Source organism: Stegodyphus dumicola, chromosome 8 (assembly GCF_044657685.1).
Source record: "Stegodyphus dumicola isolate Sdum_Otavi_A_Nest chromosome 8, ASM4465768v1".
NCBI classification, from domain to species: domain Eukaryota; kingdom Metazoa; phylum Arthropoda; class Arachnida; order Araneae; family Eresidae; genus Stegodyphus; species Stegodyphus dumicola.
In genome coordinates this window covers 129,542,065-129,558,198 of record NC_140775.1, presented here as the reverse complement: position 1 = coordinate 129,558,198, position 16,134 = coordinate 129,542,065, and the positions used below count along the sequence as shown (strand labels likewise).

General features: G+C 31.2%; 1 protein-coding gene and 1 pseudogene across 8 annotated transcripts in view; one reads left to right on the top strand and one right to left on the bottom strand.

The window, feature by feature from the left end:
- LOC118183214 (late secretory pathway protein AVL9 homolog) overlaps positions 1 to 16,134 on the top strand; it is a 172,651-nt gene that overhangs the window by 54,401 nt on the left and 102,116 nt on the right. For all 8 annotated transcript variants that reach the window (XR_015042726.1, XR_015042727.1, XM_085822404.1 and 5 more), the window contains 3 exons: positions 112 to 340; positions 6,574 to 6,653; positions 8,883 to 8,952. Coding sequence is in view for 6 of the 8 variants with exons in the window: in XM_085822404.1 (XP_085678530.1) it covers positions 112 to 340; positions 6,574 to 6,653; positions 8,883 to 8,952 (379 nt within the window). In the remaining 2 variants the exon portion in view is untranslated. The remainder of the gene's footprint in view (positions 1 to 111; positions 341 to 6,573; positions 6,654 to 8,882; positions 8,953 to 16,134) is intronic.
- Positions 9,551 to 12,944, bottom strand: LOC146995964 (KRR1 small subunit processome component homolog pseudogene; annotated as a pseudogene).

The following is a 16,134-nucleotide window of genomic DNA, read 5'->3' as shown; positions in this document are numbered from 1 at the left end:
TTGAAAACTTTAGTTAATTTTCTTCTACCCCTTCAAATTTTTTCTCTACACATTGTATGAATGTGACATATATGTGTGTAAACACTTTTTTTTTTTTTTTTTTTATTTCAGAATCTGATAAGGCGAAGCTCTGACATTACTAGAGAAACTGTTCAAAAAAGTGTTTGTGTAATTAGTAGAGTTCCTTTATATGGGTTAATTCAAGCCAAGTTAGAATTAATTACACATGCTTATTTTGATGAAAGAGATTTTAGTAAAGTATCACTTTTGGAGGAAACTTTCAAGAATTTGAATAGTTCTCTTCCCAAAGACTTTTCTGATGGCCAACAAGCATTTTTAGGTATGCCTTTTGTCATATTTTATTAAAATATATCTTTACTTCATTTCCTGTGTTAATTTTTTTTTTTTTTTTTTTGGTTTTATTAAATTATACAATCATTATTTAAGTAAATAATTATTAAATTCAGAGTGAAATAAGCTTTTTTTTTTTTTTTTTTTTTTCCAAAAATTATTATAAAGAATGAACATTTTGTTTCCTTATTACATCTATTGGCATAATATGTTTCTAGACAAAATTAAAGGTGATTATTTGCAAGCAAAAATTTTTTTTATATAAATCGTTATTGACTAAGAAGCTTATATGTTTTTGCTTAGGCCATATTTTTATGAGCTGCTAATGTTTTCTGTGAGGTTACATTACCTTATAAATTTGATTAATTGTATTAACTTATTTTTTTAAACCTTTGGTGTAGGACTGGATACAGTTTTTTTAATTTGCATTATTTCTTATGTTTATCCAGCAAATCAACCCAGTTTTCAGTGTCCTGAAGTTTGTGTATGATAATTTTTTTCCCCTTAATTTTTAGATAAGCATGATTAAACTGCAGCTGAGAAATTGACTAGTGATAATTTTATGTTTGAAATGTATGTAATTTGAAACATGGCATGACATGCTTTGACATTTGGCTATGCAATGCTTTAAGCAATAAATAATTTAAGATTAGTCTGTATGTAATAAATGCAAAAAATTCATCTGCCAAATGCTAGTAATCAGAGTGATAACAAGAGACAAGTATTGAGATTGAAGTTTAGCAGGATTATAACAAATTTTCTCCTTTTTTGAATTTATCCTTACAAAATTGTGAAATAGGTTACTATATTCAATAACAAAAGGTGTTCGGTTTTTATATCGTTTTTATAGTGATGTAGATTCAGTTTTGCAGAATAATTTCTTTTATATTTAATTTTGTTTTCTGTTCTTTCTAAATACTAATTCTGTTTTGTTGTTTTTGTTATTAGTATGAATAGGAATTTAGTTTTAAAATCGGTCTAAATCTAAAAACAGATCTCATTGCAAGTACACCATAATACAGACATACCCCTCCCTAGTAACCTAAGAAAAGTTTTTGTAAGCAAACAAATGAGAATAGTTTTATGGAAATGAAATGTAAATATTCAAATCTGTATGATATAGGGCTACATATAAGTAAGATGTAGATGTAATAATATAATTAAAAAATCTAATGTGTACACCACATGACTTCCTTGTACGGAATATTAAATTATACGCATTTTTTCTTGCATTTCATTTAAACTTATTGGATTGAATTAAATCTACTTCGCCGACAGCGAAAAAATCACAATAGAATAAATGCATTCTTTAAAATTCACTCTAGTATTTCTTTACCATAGCGACACTCTGGTGCCAGATTCACTTAACAGTATTATATTTCGTTCATATTATAACTCATAATGCACAAAATTTATATCATTTAAAGAATAGAATTATCTAATCGTTGCCACATGTTCCATTCAAATACTATAATAAAGCTAGAATGATGTGTAAAAGAAATTAAGCAAACAAAACAAAAAAGAAACAGTTTTTCACAGATGATTGAGTATTTCTCATTCAATTAATTCAGTTCTCACTTCGCGAGAAGGCAAAAATACATAAAAACTCAAAATATCTATATTAGAAATTACGAAGTAAGTCTTAAACACTTATTTCCTCGAAAAAATTCCAGAAAGGATTAAGCATGATTTAATTGGTAATAATAAATGAAGGCGTCATCTTTGTTGTTGTGAAGCTCAGTTTCTCTAGATTGGCAACAAATCCACTAGTCTGCTGTTTCAAATGTAAACAATCAATGGCCACCGTAAAAAAAAAGGCTTAACGGCACTTTAACAAGGCATAAAAACTTTAACCGGAAGATAAAAACAACATAATTCAATAAATTTTAAAGCAAAAAATGTACAATTTACAAACATATAAGAGTAAAGAAACTCAGATCACTGAGCCAGGTAACAGAGTGGATATATATATATATAAATATATTTATATACGTTTGGTGCGGCCGATTGCAACCAAAATACGAGGTGCACATTTACATGTTATAGCAGTCCTATATACAAAATTTCAACATTCTGAGGCTACTCGTTTTTTAGTTATGCAAGATACGTATGTACAAACGTTCGTACAGACGCCACGAAAAATTCTCTTCAGAATTAATTTTAAAGCAGTTTATAATTTTTTTTTTTTTTTTTTTTTTTTTTTTTTAAGGAAACGAGTCTTTTATTCTGTTCTTACGTACAGATATCACACAAAAACATCGTTAAATTGCATTCAATAGCGGTCAAAATGGATATTTTCTTTGAAATATGCTGCTTGAAACTTTTCGCAATTACAATACTTCCTTTTTACTTCATACAAGGAAGTAAAAATGATGCAGTTTCTTCCATCTAGTTTTTTTCACTATGGAAGGAAGATGGTAACCCTGATTTGGAAATAGGTGTACATCCGCTGTTATTAAATGGCATGAAAAATGTGTTAATTCATTTCATATCTAATGAATTGTTTGCATAATATAACTAGTGACCTCCATGTGTTGGTTCTCATGTTATCTGTGTATGAGAGACTAAATTATTACTTTTTAAATGAAAAATCTGTCTTGTATTTTATTTAGTTTTTTTTTTTAGTAAGTTTTCATATTTTGCTTTCAGTTCTTCTCAACACATTCAACTATCTCAACACTTTTTTTTTTTTTTTTTTTTGTTCTTTCTGGAAATTATTATTCTTTCCACAAGTATATGGAGTAAGAATAAAGAAAATCATGGTTGTGTCTTTTCAAAGCTATTTCTACTGTTTTGAAAAATACAGTTTTTTTAATTAAAATTTATATCTATGAAAATCAGATAACCAGAAGGAAATACTTACTTTTCTGTTTGAAGATAAAAATTTTATATATGGTAAAAGAAAATTAATTTGTGTGTTATAAAGATATCCTTTGCTAAATGTAAAACAAGAGGAGCAAGATTTTGGTGGCTGGCCAGTGTCTCAGCAACCCATGACATATGTTTTTAATGGGTGACAGATCTGGTGACCATGTAGAGTAGGTCAGCAGTCGAATACCCTGTGTATTGAGGAAGGTGAGAACACGACGTGCAACATGTGGTCTTGCATTTTGTTGTTGGAACATTTGGCAGGCCTTGAAGATAGGGCACAACCACTGGACATAAGATGTGAGAAATGTACCCATCTGCGTTCTAACAATCGATCTGAACTAGAGATGTGCATGTCATACCAAATGGCTGCTCAAATAATCACACCAGGTGCATGCTCCCTAGATGAGGTCCTAAGGAGGCGACGTGCTGTCTCCTCAGAGCCTCCAGACACAGATATGACTGTCAGAATACTGCATGCAGAACCGGGACCCGTGTGAAAAGACGACATTCTGCCACTCCCTATATCCAGCTTTGTCATTCGGTGCACCAGATTCGCCGAATTAATGGTCGCTGTGCTGATAGTCTGCACTGCTGGAAATGTCGACATACCGTACGATTGAATACTAGGGGTGCTGCAAATATGCCCATTTCCGGACTAATGGTCTGGGATATAGTTGTATGGTTTTTTCAGGGCTGACCTCACAATATGTCTGTTTTCTTGGGTGTTAATAATAGGAAGCAATTGAGTTCCTGCAGGCCATTCAGTTTGACTGTCAGCAGCCGATTGATTCCGTATTCGCATGACAGCAGTTGGATATCGACCAGTGTGATTGGCGATATCATGGAATGATAGTCCACACTCTTGATAGGCATCGGTGCTGCTTCTGTGGAATCCCGACACTTGCTGGTAATAATTTCTTATTATTATTCGAGGCATAACACGATATTCGGAGCAAACTTCAACCTTACAAACCTTTTTCCGAATGAGAAATCCACTACACAACTTTTCTTTTATACAGTGCTTCATATTTCTTGTTTTTTCTCCTGCATTATCTCAGTGCGCTGAAATACTAAGCATTTGCATATCTCAAACTCTTCTTCCTTACATATGATTTTATATTCGTCAGATCATTCCTTCCTGGTGTTGCCATTTTAATGACCAGCTCTTTATGTAGCGGTTGCTCTTAAATTTTCTAAATTTTACCACGCTGTTCCAACTGATAAAAGTTTGGTCACCCATGTTTTAGATATTCTGTTTATTTGATTTGAAAATCCTAATATTCAGTTCACTTGTGTATTCTAGTTAGCAGCCAATACACAGTAAGTCCGTAATCCGGACTCGTCGGGACTTCGGCGTTTCTGGATTAGAGGTTTTTCCAGATTATAGATGATCAATTTAAATCTGGTAAGATGGTATGCAGAAATTATGCAATTAAAAATATGAAACTGCAATTTATGAAATAAAGAGCAATTGTGATCTAAAAGGTATCATAATTTACACACACACAGAAAAAGAAAAAAAAGAGAGAGCTTAATATTTATTTATTTATTTATTTATTTTTTTTTTTTTACCTTAATCAAACATTTCTTTCAATGTAAGTTGTTTAAGTTGCTTCATTTTTTGTGCTAATACTTTCTCTTTAATTCTATAAACAGACATAATTTCTTGTTCAGTTACAAAGTTCCACTGTTCAAGTCCTGTAATTGCTGTGTTGAGAATACCGATGAACTTGTCAATAGAAATTTTTTTGTTTTCAATAACCTCTCTGTCACTTTTCGCCACTATCAGATTTCGCCACCCGTTAATTGATTGATGATTGGGGCATTGTCGTTGCAATGAAAAATTTCTGTTATATCATCTTCATTTATTACCTCTTCTTCACATTTCTTTACAAAATCCAATAACTGAAAAATTTCACCTTTAGTTTGCGATGTCCGAAAACCTTCAAATTCACGGCTATCATCTTCATCATCCTCATCATGAAATATGGTAGCTGGCCATAAATTATGTCAAGCATTTTTAGCATATCTAGAGACACATCCTCCCAACGTGCATGCGCATGCTTAAAGCATACAAAAAAAAAGTTTGTGGCTTTGAGGTCCGGATTATAGATCATTCTGGATAATGGATGTCCGAATTACGGACTTTGTACTGTATAAGAATTTTTAAATTCATTGGAATTTCAATTTTGGGAGTCTATTTGTTTCATTGCCATTTCTAAAAGCTGTTTAAATTTATTAATTGAAATGGTAATGCTGTTACATTTTGTGCAATATTTTATACCCAAAGATCTTTTTAATATACTACATAGACATAAATATACGTAATTGAAGCCCCCTCATTTTTAGATGATTCAAATGCTGGAAGAAAAAAAAACTAAAACTAGAAGAAATAATAATCATTGAAAGTTATTTAACAGCATTATTCTATGACTATAATTTTACCACTATTAACAGTATAACAATATCAGTGTCATGACATTCCTTGATGAAGTTAATAATAAGTACTTTTGTATGCATTTTTGTCACCATATTGGTGCATTTTGGCTTATTTCTCAGCTTTAGCTCAGTATTAGATGAATTAGATTGATTAGGAAAAGCAACAAAGAACATTTTCTATTTTCATAACAAAATCCTCCAAAAACCCATTGTAAAGAAAGAACACAATTTAAAAAAAAAAAAAAAAAAAAAAAAAATGTGAATACCAAAAATTTGTTGCCTTTGTCGATTTTATTATTAAGATAAAACAACAACAAGGCATATGCATCTCTTATTTAATTATTTCAATAACTGGTGTGTTATGGTTTATTTGAAGCAAGCTCTTGTTCTTAAAACTCAATAAAAGTTAACTGGTATTCAATAAAAGTTAAAGGAAATATACAGTAGTAATGAAAATAATGTATTCAAATACCTTTATCTCACTTGCATGATCAAATATTCATTATGGTTTAAAGAGACATTTTGATTTCATGAGGTGGTTACTGAAATACAGTCGTTCTTTCTGAAGAACATCTCTTTCTTGAAAGAAAAAAATAAATAAATAAATAAATAAATAACCACATCTTTATATCTCGGCAAATCCTAAGTCATAGAATCAGTTGTAATTATTAAAAAAGAAAAGGGAAAGAAAGAAAATTAAAGTACTTTTTATTTGTAAAATAGGGTCATCCTAGCAATAAATACAATTATTTCCAGAAATAAAGTAAAACAAACTTGTTAAACCAGGTGCTGAGGAAATACCGGAGTTAAGGAAAAGGAAGCAGACATGGCTTTAACGAAAAAGTACCAAAAAATGTACGGTTTTATTTTTAATGTTGTACTTTTTTTTTTTTTTTTTTTTTTTTTTTTTAGGACTTTCTGTTAGAGATTTTGTACTCAGGTTCAAGCACAAAACTCTACTTCTGTTTAAACTTCTTTTACTAGAACGAAAAGTGAGTATCTTTTATTTTTCATAGTATTTTTATTAAATGAAAATTGTAATTTAAAAATTTGTCAGCCTTTAATAAATGAAAATTTTGCAAAGTGTAAAGTAGGAAGGCATTTCACTCTATGTTGATATAATACAGTGAGACACTGTAGTGTTAGACCATACCTTTTTATAGTGAATGCAGAATAAGCTAGAGTTTATCATGGATATCATTTTTACCTTTTCATCAAGAGTAATATTGTGGCGGTGAGTGTTGGTTGGGGTCATAAAAGAGTCCTTTATAATGTAACAATAATTTATTAACAGATGTAAGTTAACATAGACATCACATATAATTTTAAGAATATTACAGAGCAAGAATCTGGTACAGGCGGTGAGTGTTGGTTGGGGTCATAAAAGAGTCCTTTATAGTGTAACAATAATTTATTAACAGATGTAAGTTAACATAAACATCACATATAATTTTAAGAATATTACAGAGCAAGAATCTGGTACAACCTAACAGGTTCATCTCTTGGCCTTTACTGAAAAGTCTTCCTCTGATTACTCACCAGAGGGCATCCTCATTGCTAGAGTTAGTCCAACTTAGTTTATTTTAACAGCAGAATTTACATTAAAGAATTGGTTACAGTATTACTTATTCTTTCATTCACTGCCTCTTGTAAATAGACTTCTCTGACAGAAGAGTATTTATCTAAATCAATTAGTTTGATAAATGTTATGAAAGCTATACAGTTTTAAATTAATGCTTTATTAAATGTTTCATCATAATTTTTATTAACTCATTTTATATAGTTCAGTTACAAACGATATTGCTAAAATAAATGTAGGTTTCTCTGCATTGAACAAATTGTTTACTTTTGAGTGTTTGTTATATGATGGCATTTAATGCTTGTCCTTGTACTTATATGCTATTGCATATTCTAAAATTTTTATTTTATTTGTAAGTATGCTATGTAATGAAACATAAAGCTTTATTACTGAAAAATTCTCAGTTTTTGCTGTTTAAAAATTATAATTTTCTGTCGATTTCACCATTTAGTGATTAATTAATCTCACAGCATTGTTGACATATTTAAAATCATGTTAGTATTCTACTATCTTCTTTAATATCTATAAAATTTTAATGCTGAAAACCTTTCAACCTTAACAATTATTTACTCCTTATCTTGATTTAAAATTCTTATTACCTGTAAATGTTACTTATTTCATGTGTATTATTAATCTGAAGATGTAGATGTAAGTGTAATCATTTTATTCATCCATTTTACTCAAATTATTGATTTACAGAATCCTTGATGCTTTTTTTATTTCAGCATTACTTTCACTGTATTCTTATCTTTTAATTATTTATTTTTCTTTTTCTTTTTTTTGCTTAAAACTGCCTTTTATCTTAAGTGTGATGATAAGGAATAAATGCTTATGGTAAATGATGAAAACATTGCTACGAGGACCAGTAATAAATCTGTTTTTATCACTAAACTTTGAACAAGCCAAATTTTACCTTACAATCTTTTAATTGACACAGACATCAAAAACAGAGTTTTGAACTGTTAAATGGAAGAATACAGTAAATTTAACATGTAAAATGTTTAGCAAGTGACTTAGACCATTTATGTCATTCAATACCGATCTGATACCATTGAGAGAAAATGTTAATTTTATTCATTGCTAATATAATATATTCAATGCTTGTTCACTGTAATAAAAATAAAGGAGAAAATATAATAAAAGAACATCCAAAACCAGAAACTTTTGCATGAAATATGCTTAATAATTGCCCTAGTGCTAGACAATGTATTGTGAAAGCAATTAATATTGTGATTTTTAAAAAATTAACTTTGGTAAACAATACTGTATTAATTTTCGATAAGTGTCCCTTTTAACAGTTATATTTATCTAATATAAAGACAGTTTTTTTTATTTATATAACATCTTGAATCATAATAGTATGATTGTCATTTTATGCAGCTGTGAAATTGTTAATAAAATGTTAAATATTTCACTGATGTAATTTTTTTTGTGGGGGGGGGAGAGGCCAAGAAATTTCTTTAAAAAAAAAAAAAAAAAAAGCTCAGAAATTTATTTCCATTGACTTTTTTTTAAGTGTCTTCTTTTGTTGTTTAGAAGTCATATTAACAAATTATATTATTAAACATATGCTAATAAGTAAAATTAAAATTTTATTGAAGCACATTTTCTAATTCTTTTCTGTTCAATTTTCCCTTTAAAGGTTTTATTTTATAAAGCACCAGTTAAGAATCTCTGTTCAACTGTCCTCACACTTTGTTCTCTGGTTCCTGGTAAGTTATATTTTATTTTATTTATTTTTTTGTCTTTAGAAAACAAATATGCTTTATAGTGCCTGTACTGAGTAAAACCTTTAAAATAGATTCCATTTCAATCGTTAGAGTATATCTTTAATTTAGTTAATCCTGAATTGTCACTTGTGTAAAAATTTTATTAATTAAATCCTGATTAATCATTATATATTTTATTGATTTTATATCAATAAAAAATACAATTTTAATTATATACAATATAGTTAAATTAAGTGAGTTACAAATGGAACTGTTTAAATTGAACTCTCATATTTTGTGGGGAATCTGAAAAGTATCTTAATTATCCTTGTTTAGTACTTTTTGTTAACCAAACAAATTTTTAGTGTGCCTTTGCAACAATAGATGGCACCTCATAATTAAATTATGATTGCTATGATAATGAATCTTTCAAATATGTGAGTTATGTGTTCTATTCTTTCTTGTTTTTTATTGTTACAGTGCTTAAAGTGATGTGTGCATAAAATGCTGTGTTGTTACGTGGACGGCATTTCTTCTATTCCAAAGTGTTATGTAAAACAAAATAAGTGATACAGTCCACTTTCTTTCTGGCATCTTATTCCTAATTATTTTTTGATTTTGGATCTTTTTTAAGTTCTCTTTTTATTATAAGGGCCTTAATGTTGTATATAGGATGCATATGTTTCATTGTATCTTCAACAACTCTACATTCATGCTGTTAAGGCCCCAAAGGCAGTAACAGTATTATCTTGCACAAGAACATAGCAGTTTGTAACGAGTTCTATGGCCTTTAATGTAGTTCTATTTGGGCCAGCTAATTGTTGCATTCGCTTTAAGAAGCTCTGTCTCTTTCTGACCATAGATTCAATCTTTATAATATCACAACCAATATTATCGTCTAATACACGTATTGCCTGTTCATATAGAACACTTCTAGCAGGAAGCTTTATCACATCACTGGCTTTCAAAATGATGCATGGATCTCAAGTTTTCTTGGTAGTTAACACAGACATGCTACCTTCCACTACATCAAAATTAGCCATCACACCATATTCAGAGAAAGAATTTTTCACCACAGGTCAGCACTCTCTTGGCAGTATCAAAAAATCCGAAATAGTCTGCTCTATAGATGATAATTCCTTGTACTGATACATTGAAGCCTCTATACAAACCACATAAGCCAGCAGATTTGAAAATTTTGAAAAGGCAGTTGCCAAGTCCTTTGAATTCTCGATCAGATGCAGCTTTACCAATATCAGCAGCTAATCGTGTTCTAGCGAATTCCAGAGAATCCACAAAGCAGAGTGAAGTTGCTGCAGGTGCACTGCCAGATGCAATATTACCCAAGAAGCAATACCAAAATTGTGTTCGCTTATCAACTCCTCCGAGAAAAACTTATTTTTCTTTATCTTTAAAAGAAAAATTTAAGGCTTGTGTTGGAAAAGATCTTAATAACATTGGCCAGATTTCCTTTGTATTTTTGACCCTTTAATTCTTTACCTACTATTTCTATATGATACAGACTGGACAGATGAAGTCTTGCACAAACAAAGGGCGATAAAATGCACTAGAAGGGCAAGATGGAGTGAAAGCTAATTTGTAGGCCCTTTTTTTTTTCTTTTTTTTACTAATACTTAATGATAAATTTTCTTACAATGGAGATTGTATTTGTGTGTAATTATGGGCAAATTATGTATCTTGTATCATAAAATGTAAATGAGTAGGAATAAGGTGACAGAAAGAAAGTGGACTGTATCACTTATTTATTTTACATAACACTTTGAAATAGAAGAAGTGCCGTCCATGTGACGACACAGCATTTTATGCACACATCACTCTTAAGCGTTGTAACAATAAAAAAACAAAAAAGAATAGAACACATAACTCACATGTTTGAAAGATTCGTTACCATAACAACCATAATTTAATTATAAGGCAGTAGCACCATCTATTGTTGCAAAGATACACTAGAAATTTGTGTAGGAGCAAAAAGTACTAAACATAACCCCCGACCTTGAGGCCTTCTAAAGGTTCAAAAAAGGAAATAGTTAAAGCACACATAATAACATTAACAAAAAATTAATTGAAAATTCAACAAAAATTTAAGTTGAAAGATATGAGAAAAATCAATAGTTCGTAGCTCATGTTAGTCATGATTAGGGGATAAGACACAATTTTGTAACAGTGTTTGAAATCACAAGTGGCTGTATGGACTGTAGCCACTCAGGTCTTTCTTGTCGTTGCCTGGATAAATTAAGACAATTCTTCCAGTTTTTCCATTGGTTTGGAGGCAGTTGTTTGTTTTTGATCTGAACCAAGTCACTACATTTTAGATTTGGAGATGCACGAAATCACTTAGCACGTTCCTGAAGGGCTGTTAAATACATTGCACACCATCATTTCCAAAAATGTTGTACTGTCTGTTGAACTAAAGACCGACATTTAAGTCTTGAAGATTTAACGTCTCTCAAGTCAGATTCAAGAATGGCAAGCAAAGGGACTCCAATTAGAAAATGACCAGGAGTCAACGCACTAAAATCGTTTGTATAACTAGACATCGCACATAGAGGACGAAAATTCCTACACGCTTCCACTTGTGTAAGCACTGTTAAAAATTCTTCGTAAGTTAGAAGTGTGGATCCTAAAACTCGTTTAAGATGGAATTTTAAGGACTTCACCTTAGATTCCCACAAGCCACCGAAGTGAGGATATGTCAGAGGATTAAATAACCACGTTATACCTTTTGAGTTAATACTGAGTTACATACTTCCTTACTTCTCTTGATGTGAGCTGCATTTTTGTAAATCTCCTTCAGTTTCTTACAAGCACCTTTGAAGTTAGTAGCACAGCCACTCGAAATTTCAGATGGTTTGCCTCGTCGGGCAGTAAATCTTTTTAGAGCTGCTAAAAACATTGAAGTTGGTAGATCACTGACTAACTCCAAGTGTACAGCTTTTGTTGAGAAACACACAAAAATGGATATGTAACACTTAAAAGTTTTAGCTTTTCTCCCAACTTGGGACTTAATTGAATATGGACCAGCATAATCAACACTGGTGACTGCAAAAGTTCTTGATGGTTGAACTCTGGACAAGGCTAAATCACCCATTATCTGGGTCATAGGCTTGCTTCGATTTCTAATGCAAGGAATACATCTGGGAATTCTCTTTCTCACTACACTTCTCATCGAAAGAATCCAAAACTGCATTCATAAAGTGCTTATCAATAACACTTGACTAGCATGTAAATAATTGACAAGGTAATGATTTACGATGAGATTGGTGACATGTCCTTCCTTTGGAAGCAAAATAGGATGTGTAACTATTTTCCAGAATGTTTGCATTTTTTAAGTGACCATCTACTTGAATGACGCCTTCTTCAGCAATAAAGGGAGTTAATTGTATTGCTCGACTGCTCACCTTTTTTAATTCTCTTGATATTTTTAAACAAGAGAGCTCTTGAAGAAAATATTATTCTTGGACATTTTTTATCACCATTTTTGTAGTTAATCTAAGCTCATCGGTTGTCAGAAAAACCTCTCAAACGATTTTCGGTGGAGTTTCGACAGTTGTAAATGGATCTTAGGTGTAAAGCAACTATATGACGTAATTTTGTGTAAGATGAATACTGTTTAAAAATGTCAATTTCCTTTACTGTACAAGATACTGAAATGCACGTTTTTCTCTCTTCTCTACGAACTCCTTCATAATCTACATTAGCACAAAGATGTTTGCTGTCAGGACATGTTTCAAAATCTTGGGAATATAACCAAGTAGGTTCCATGAACCATCGCTCGCAATTCAGAAATTCGACTAGAAACATTCCTTTTGTACCTGAATCGGCTGGGTTCATCTTTCCATTGATATGGTTTCACCTTACTTTAGGAATTGTATTCTGTATTTTAGCAACATGGTTTGCAACAAAGGGAACTCAACAGTATGGTTATGCAGAAATCCAGGATAGTCTAATGGCTGAATCTGTCCAGGCCAAAACATTACATATAGGAAGTTCTAAATGTTAATGTTAAATGTTCGAACTGGTTTAGAATGTTAAATTTACTAACTGATATAAATAAGTTTACTAACAAAACTGCAGCGCATAACTCTAATCGTGGTAGTGATTGCACCATCAGAGGCACAACTCTCGTTTTTGATGTTAAGAATGAGAATCTGATGTCCAAATTATGTGATAGCGAACGCAAATAAATTGCTGCACAGTAGCCTTTCTCGGAGGCATCACAAAACGCACAAATATCAATATAGTTTATGTCAGGAATCAAAACAAATCTTGGTATTTTTAATTGTTGAATAAGATGTAAATCATTTCGGAAACTCTTCCATTTGTTAGCAATCTCATCACTAATATGCTCATCCCACAATAAATGGAATTTTACATGTCTTGTATCAAGACGTTGACATAAATAATACAAGGAGCAAGCCAACCCAATGGGTCAAAATTTTTCGCTAAATCAGGAAGAATATCTCTTTTGGTGTATTTAAACTTTTCCCCAGAAATGGACACAGAAAAGTTAAAGTATTCTTCATGGTGGTTCCAATTAATTCCTAAAACTTTGATTGAGCTATTGTCTTGAATTTTCATTCCCTCAGAATCATTTCTCAAGTCCTTGGATATATTCTCTAACACTGGCAAGTTGTTGGATAACCATTTACGCAGAAGAAATCCTCCACGTTCTAACATTTGCAAGAGTTGATTTAGATTTTTGCACTCTTCAGTATTTTGAGCACCTACGAAACAATCATCTACAAAAAAGTTATGAAGTAAAGCCTTCGAAGCTAAACAATAGTTAATCTGATCATTGTATGCAAGTTGGTATAAACAGCAAGTAACCAAATAGAGTGGAGGCAGTGCCATATGTGACAGTATTAAGTCAAAATTCTAGAATAGGATCACTTAAACTGTTCTGCCAAAATATTCTTTGAACGTTTCTATCCTCTTCATTAACTAGAATTTGTCTAAACATTTTCATGATATCTGCTGTGACAACTAGTAGGTAACATCTGAATTTGATCAAAACTGGAAACAGCTCTTGTTGTATTCTAGGACCTGTCATCAATATGTTGTTAAGAGATAGTCCTAATGAAGACTTACTAGTAGCATTAAAAAACCACACATACTTTGCTCGTAGAGCTAGATTACTTAATTATTACATGATGTGGCATGTAGTATGCCTGACTACATGCCACACTTGGGTCACATGTATGCCTGACCTGGGGACTCGGTACTATGAACTGGTTCCATGTGCCCAAGATCCAAGTATTCCTTCATGAATTGTTTATACATCTCTTATGTAAGAGGGGATCTAAAGAGATTTCTCTCTAAAGATTTAAATCTTTGTAAAGCAAGACCTTTAGAATTACCTAACCTTGAAGGGGTTATCTTTAAATGGAAGTTTCATGACATAACAACCATTTTGATCAGTTGTGTTAAAGAATTCTTCACATTTTTTATCTTAGCTAGAGATGCATATGTTTGACTTCAGGAATGGAATCTAAAGGCCAAAATCTTTCAACTAATTTGTTTTTATTCAATTGAAGATTATTCACTGTATAAGTGGTAGTTAGATTTGAATCATCAGTAATAGTGTTCCTGGATATGATCCAACCCAACTGAGAACAAATTGCAAAGGGTAATGATTGTTCTCTTTTTATGATGTATCCCTTAAGCATAGTAAAAAATACATTTGCACCTAACAAAATATCAATAGGTTTTCTTTCGTAAAACATAGGATTAGCTATGACTAGATCATCAAAATGATTTGCAGTTTTAGAAGGAAGCGATAGGCACATTTGAAGTTATCTTTGGAATCACGAATGCATATGTTCAAAATTTAGATTTTGACTCAAAATGGAGTGTAAAGACCAATTCCACTTCTCCACTTGTTACAGTATTGAATGAAACAAGGCATGACCCTTCAATTTTTTTGTTAAGTCTACCTAACTTTAGTTTTTTGATACACTCTTCACTTATGTAGCTTACTTCACTGCCACAGTCTAGTAAAGCCTTTAAGGGATGACTTTACCATTGGAATCACTAACTTTAATGACAGCAGTACACCGTAAAACACGTTTTGCTTCACTTTTAGAATAACTAAATAAATGTGGCATTTGTAACAATTTCATTCTTTGGTAAGAACATTTCAGCACTGGGGTAGAGTGAGAACATTTGTTTTGGTTTCTCATTTTCACTAGTTTTGGGATTTCAATCAAAACGAAGGACAGTATGATGGGGCAACTTACACGTCATACATTTATGTAAACTACAATAATATTTTGCCAAATGAGGCTGAAAAGATAAACAATTAAAACAAAGTTTGTGTGTCTTAATTTTTTTTTTTTTTTTTTTTTTTTTTTTTAGCTTAAGTTTAAAAACCTATCACATTTGTGAAGAGAATTATCTTCTTTGCAAATTGTTCAACTGTTTTTACTCGACACGAAAGAAGTTATTTTGGAATTAGAAAATTTCCTAAAATCTTTAGATTGGTTTCTACCATTCTGAAGGGTTGTAGCGTGGTCTTTTAGAAACTCAAGTAAATTATCTAAAGTACCTAATTCATCTTTTTTTTTTTTTTTCCAAGGCTCTTTTCCACCAAAATGTTATCTTTCTATCTAATTTCTCAGTTATCAGATTAAACAGAAAGATCAGAAACTTCTAGCTTAAGAATTCTCAAGGAAAGTACACATTCATTCACTTCATCAACTCAATGTAAAATAGCTTGAGCTGAATCAGAAACATTTGACAAATTAAACATGTTATGGATTAATGCATTAGTTAATTCTGTTTTATTAGAATAACGTTCCTGTAAAAGTTGCAAGGCAATATCATAATTAGCATCAGAAATAGGAATAAACTCAATAATAGACAGAGCCTTTTTTTTTACAAGAAACCTTTAAATATTGAAACTTCTGACATTTAGAAATATTCGGATTGTTATCTACACTTTCCTTAAAATAATCATAGAAACTAATCCACTCTTCTATATTTTCCCCCGTAAAGGAAGAACGTTCTAATTTTGGTAATTGAATGTCAGACGAATTAACCTTTGCTACACAACTTGTTTCGATAATAGATTAGAATCACTGGAAAGTTTCTGTAACTTTTTATTTATAGTTATCCATAATTCATCTAAAGTTTCTTGTATGATTTGTCGTTCCATAATGAATGTAT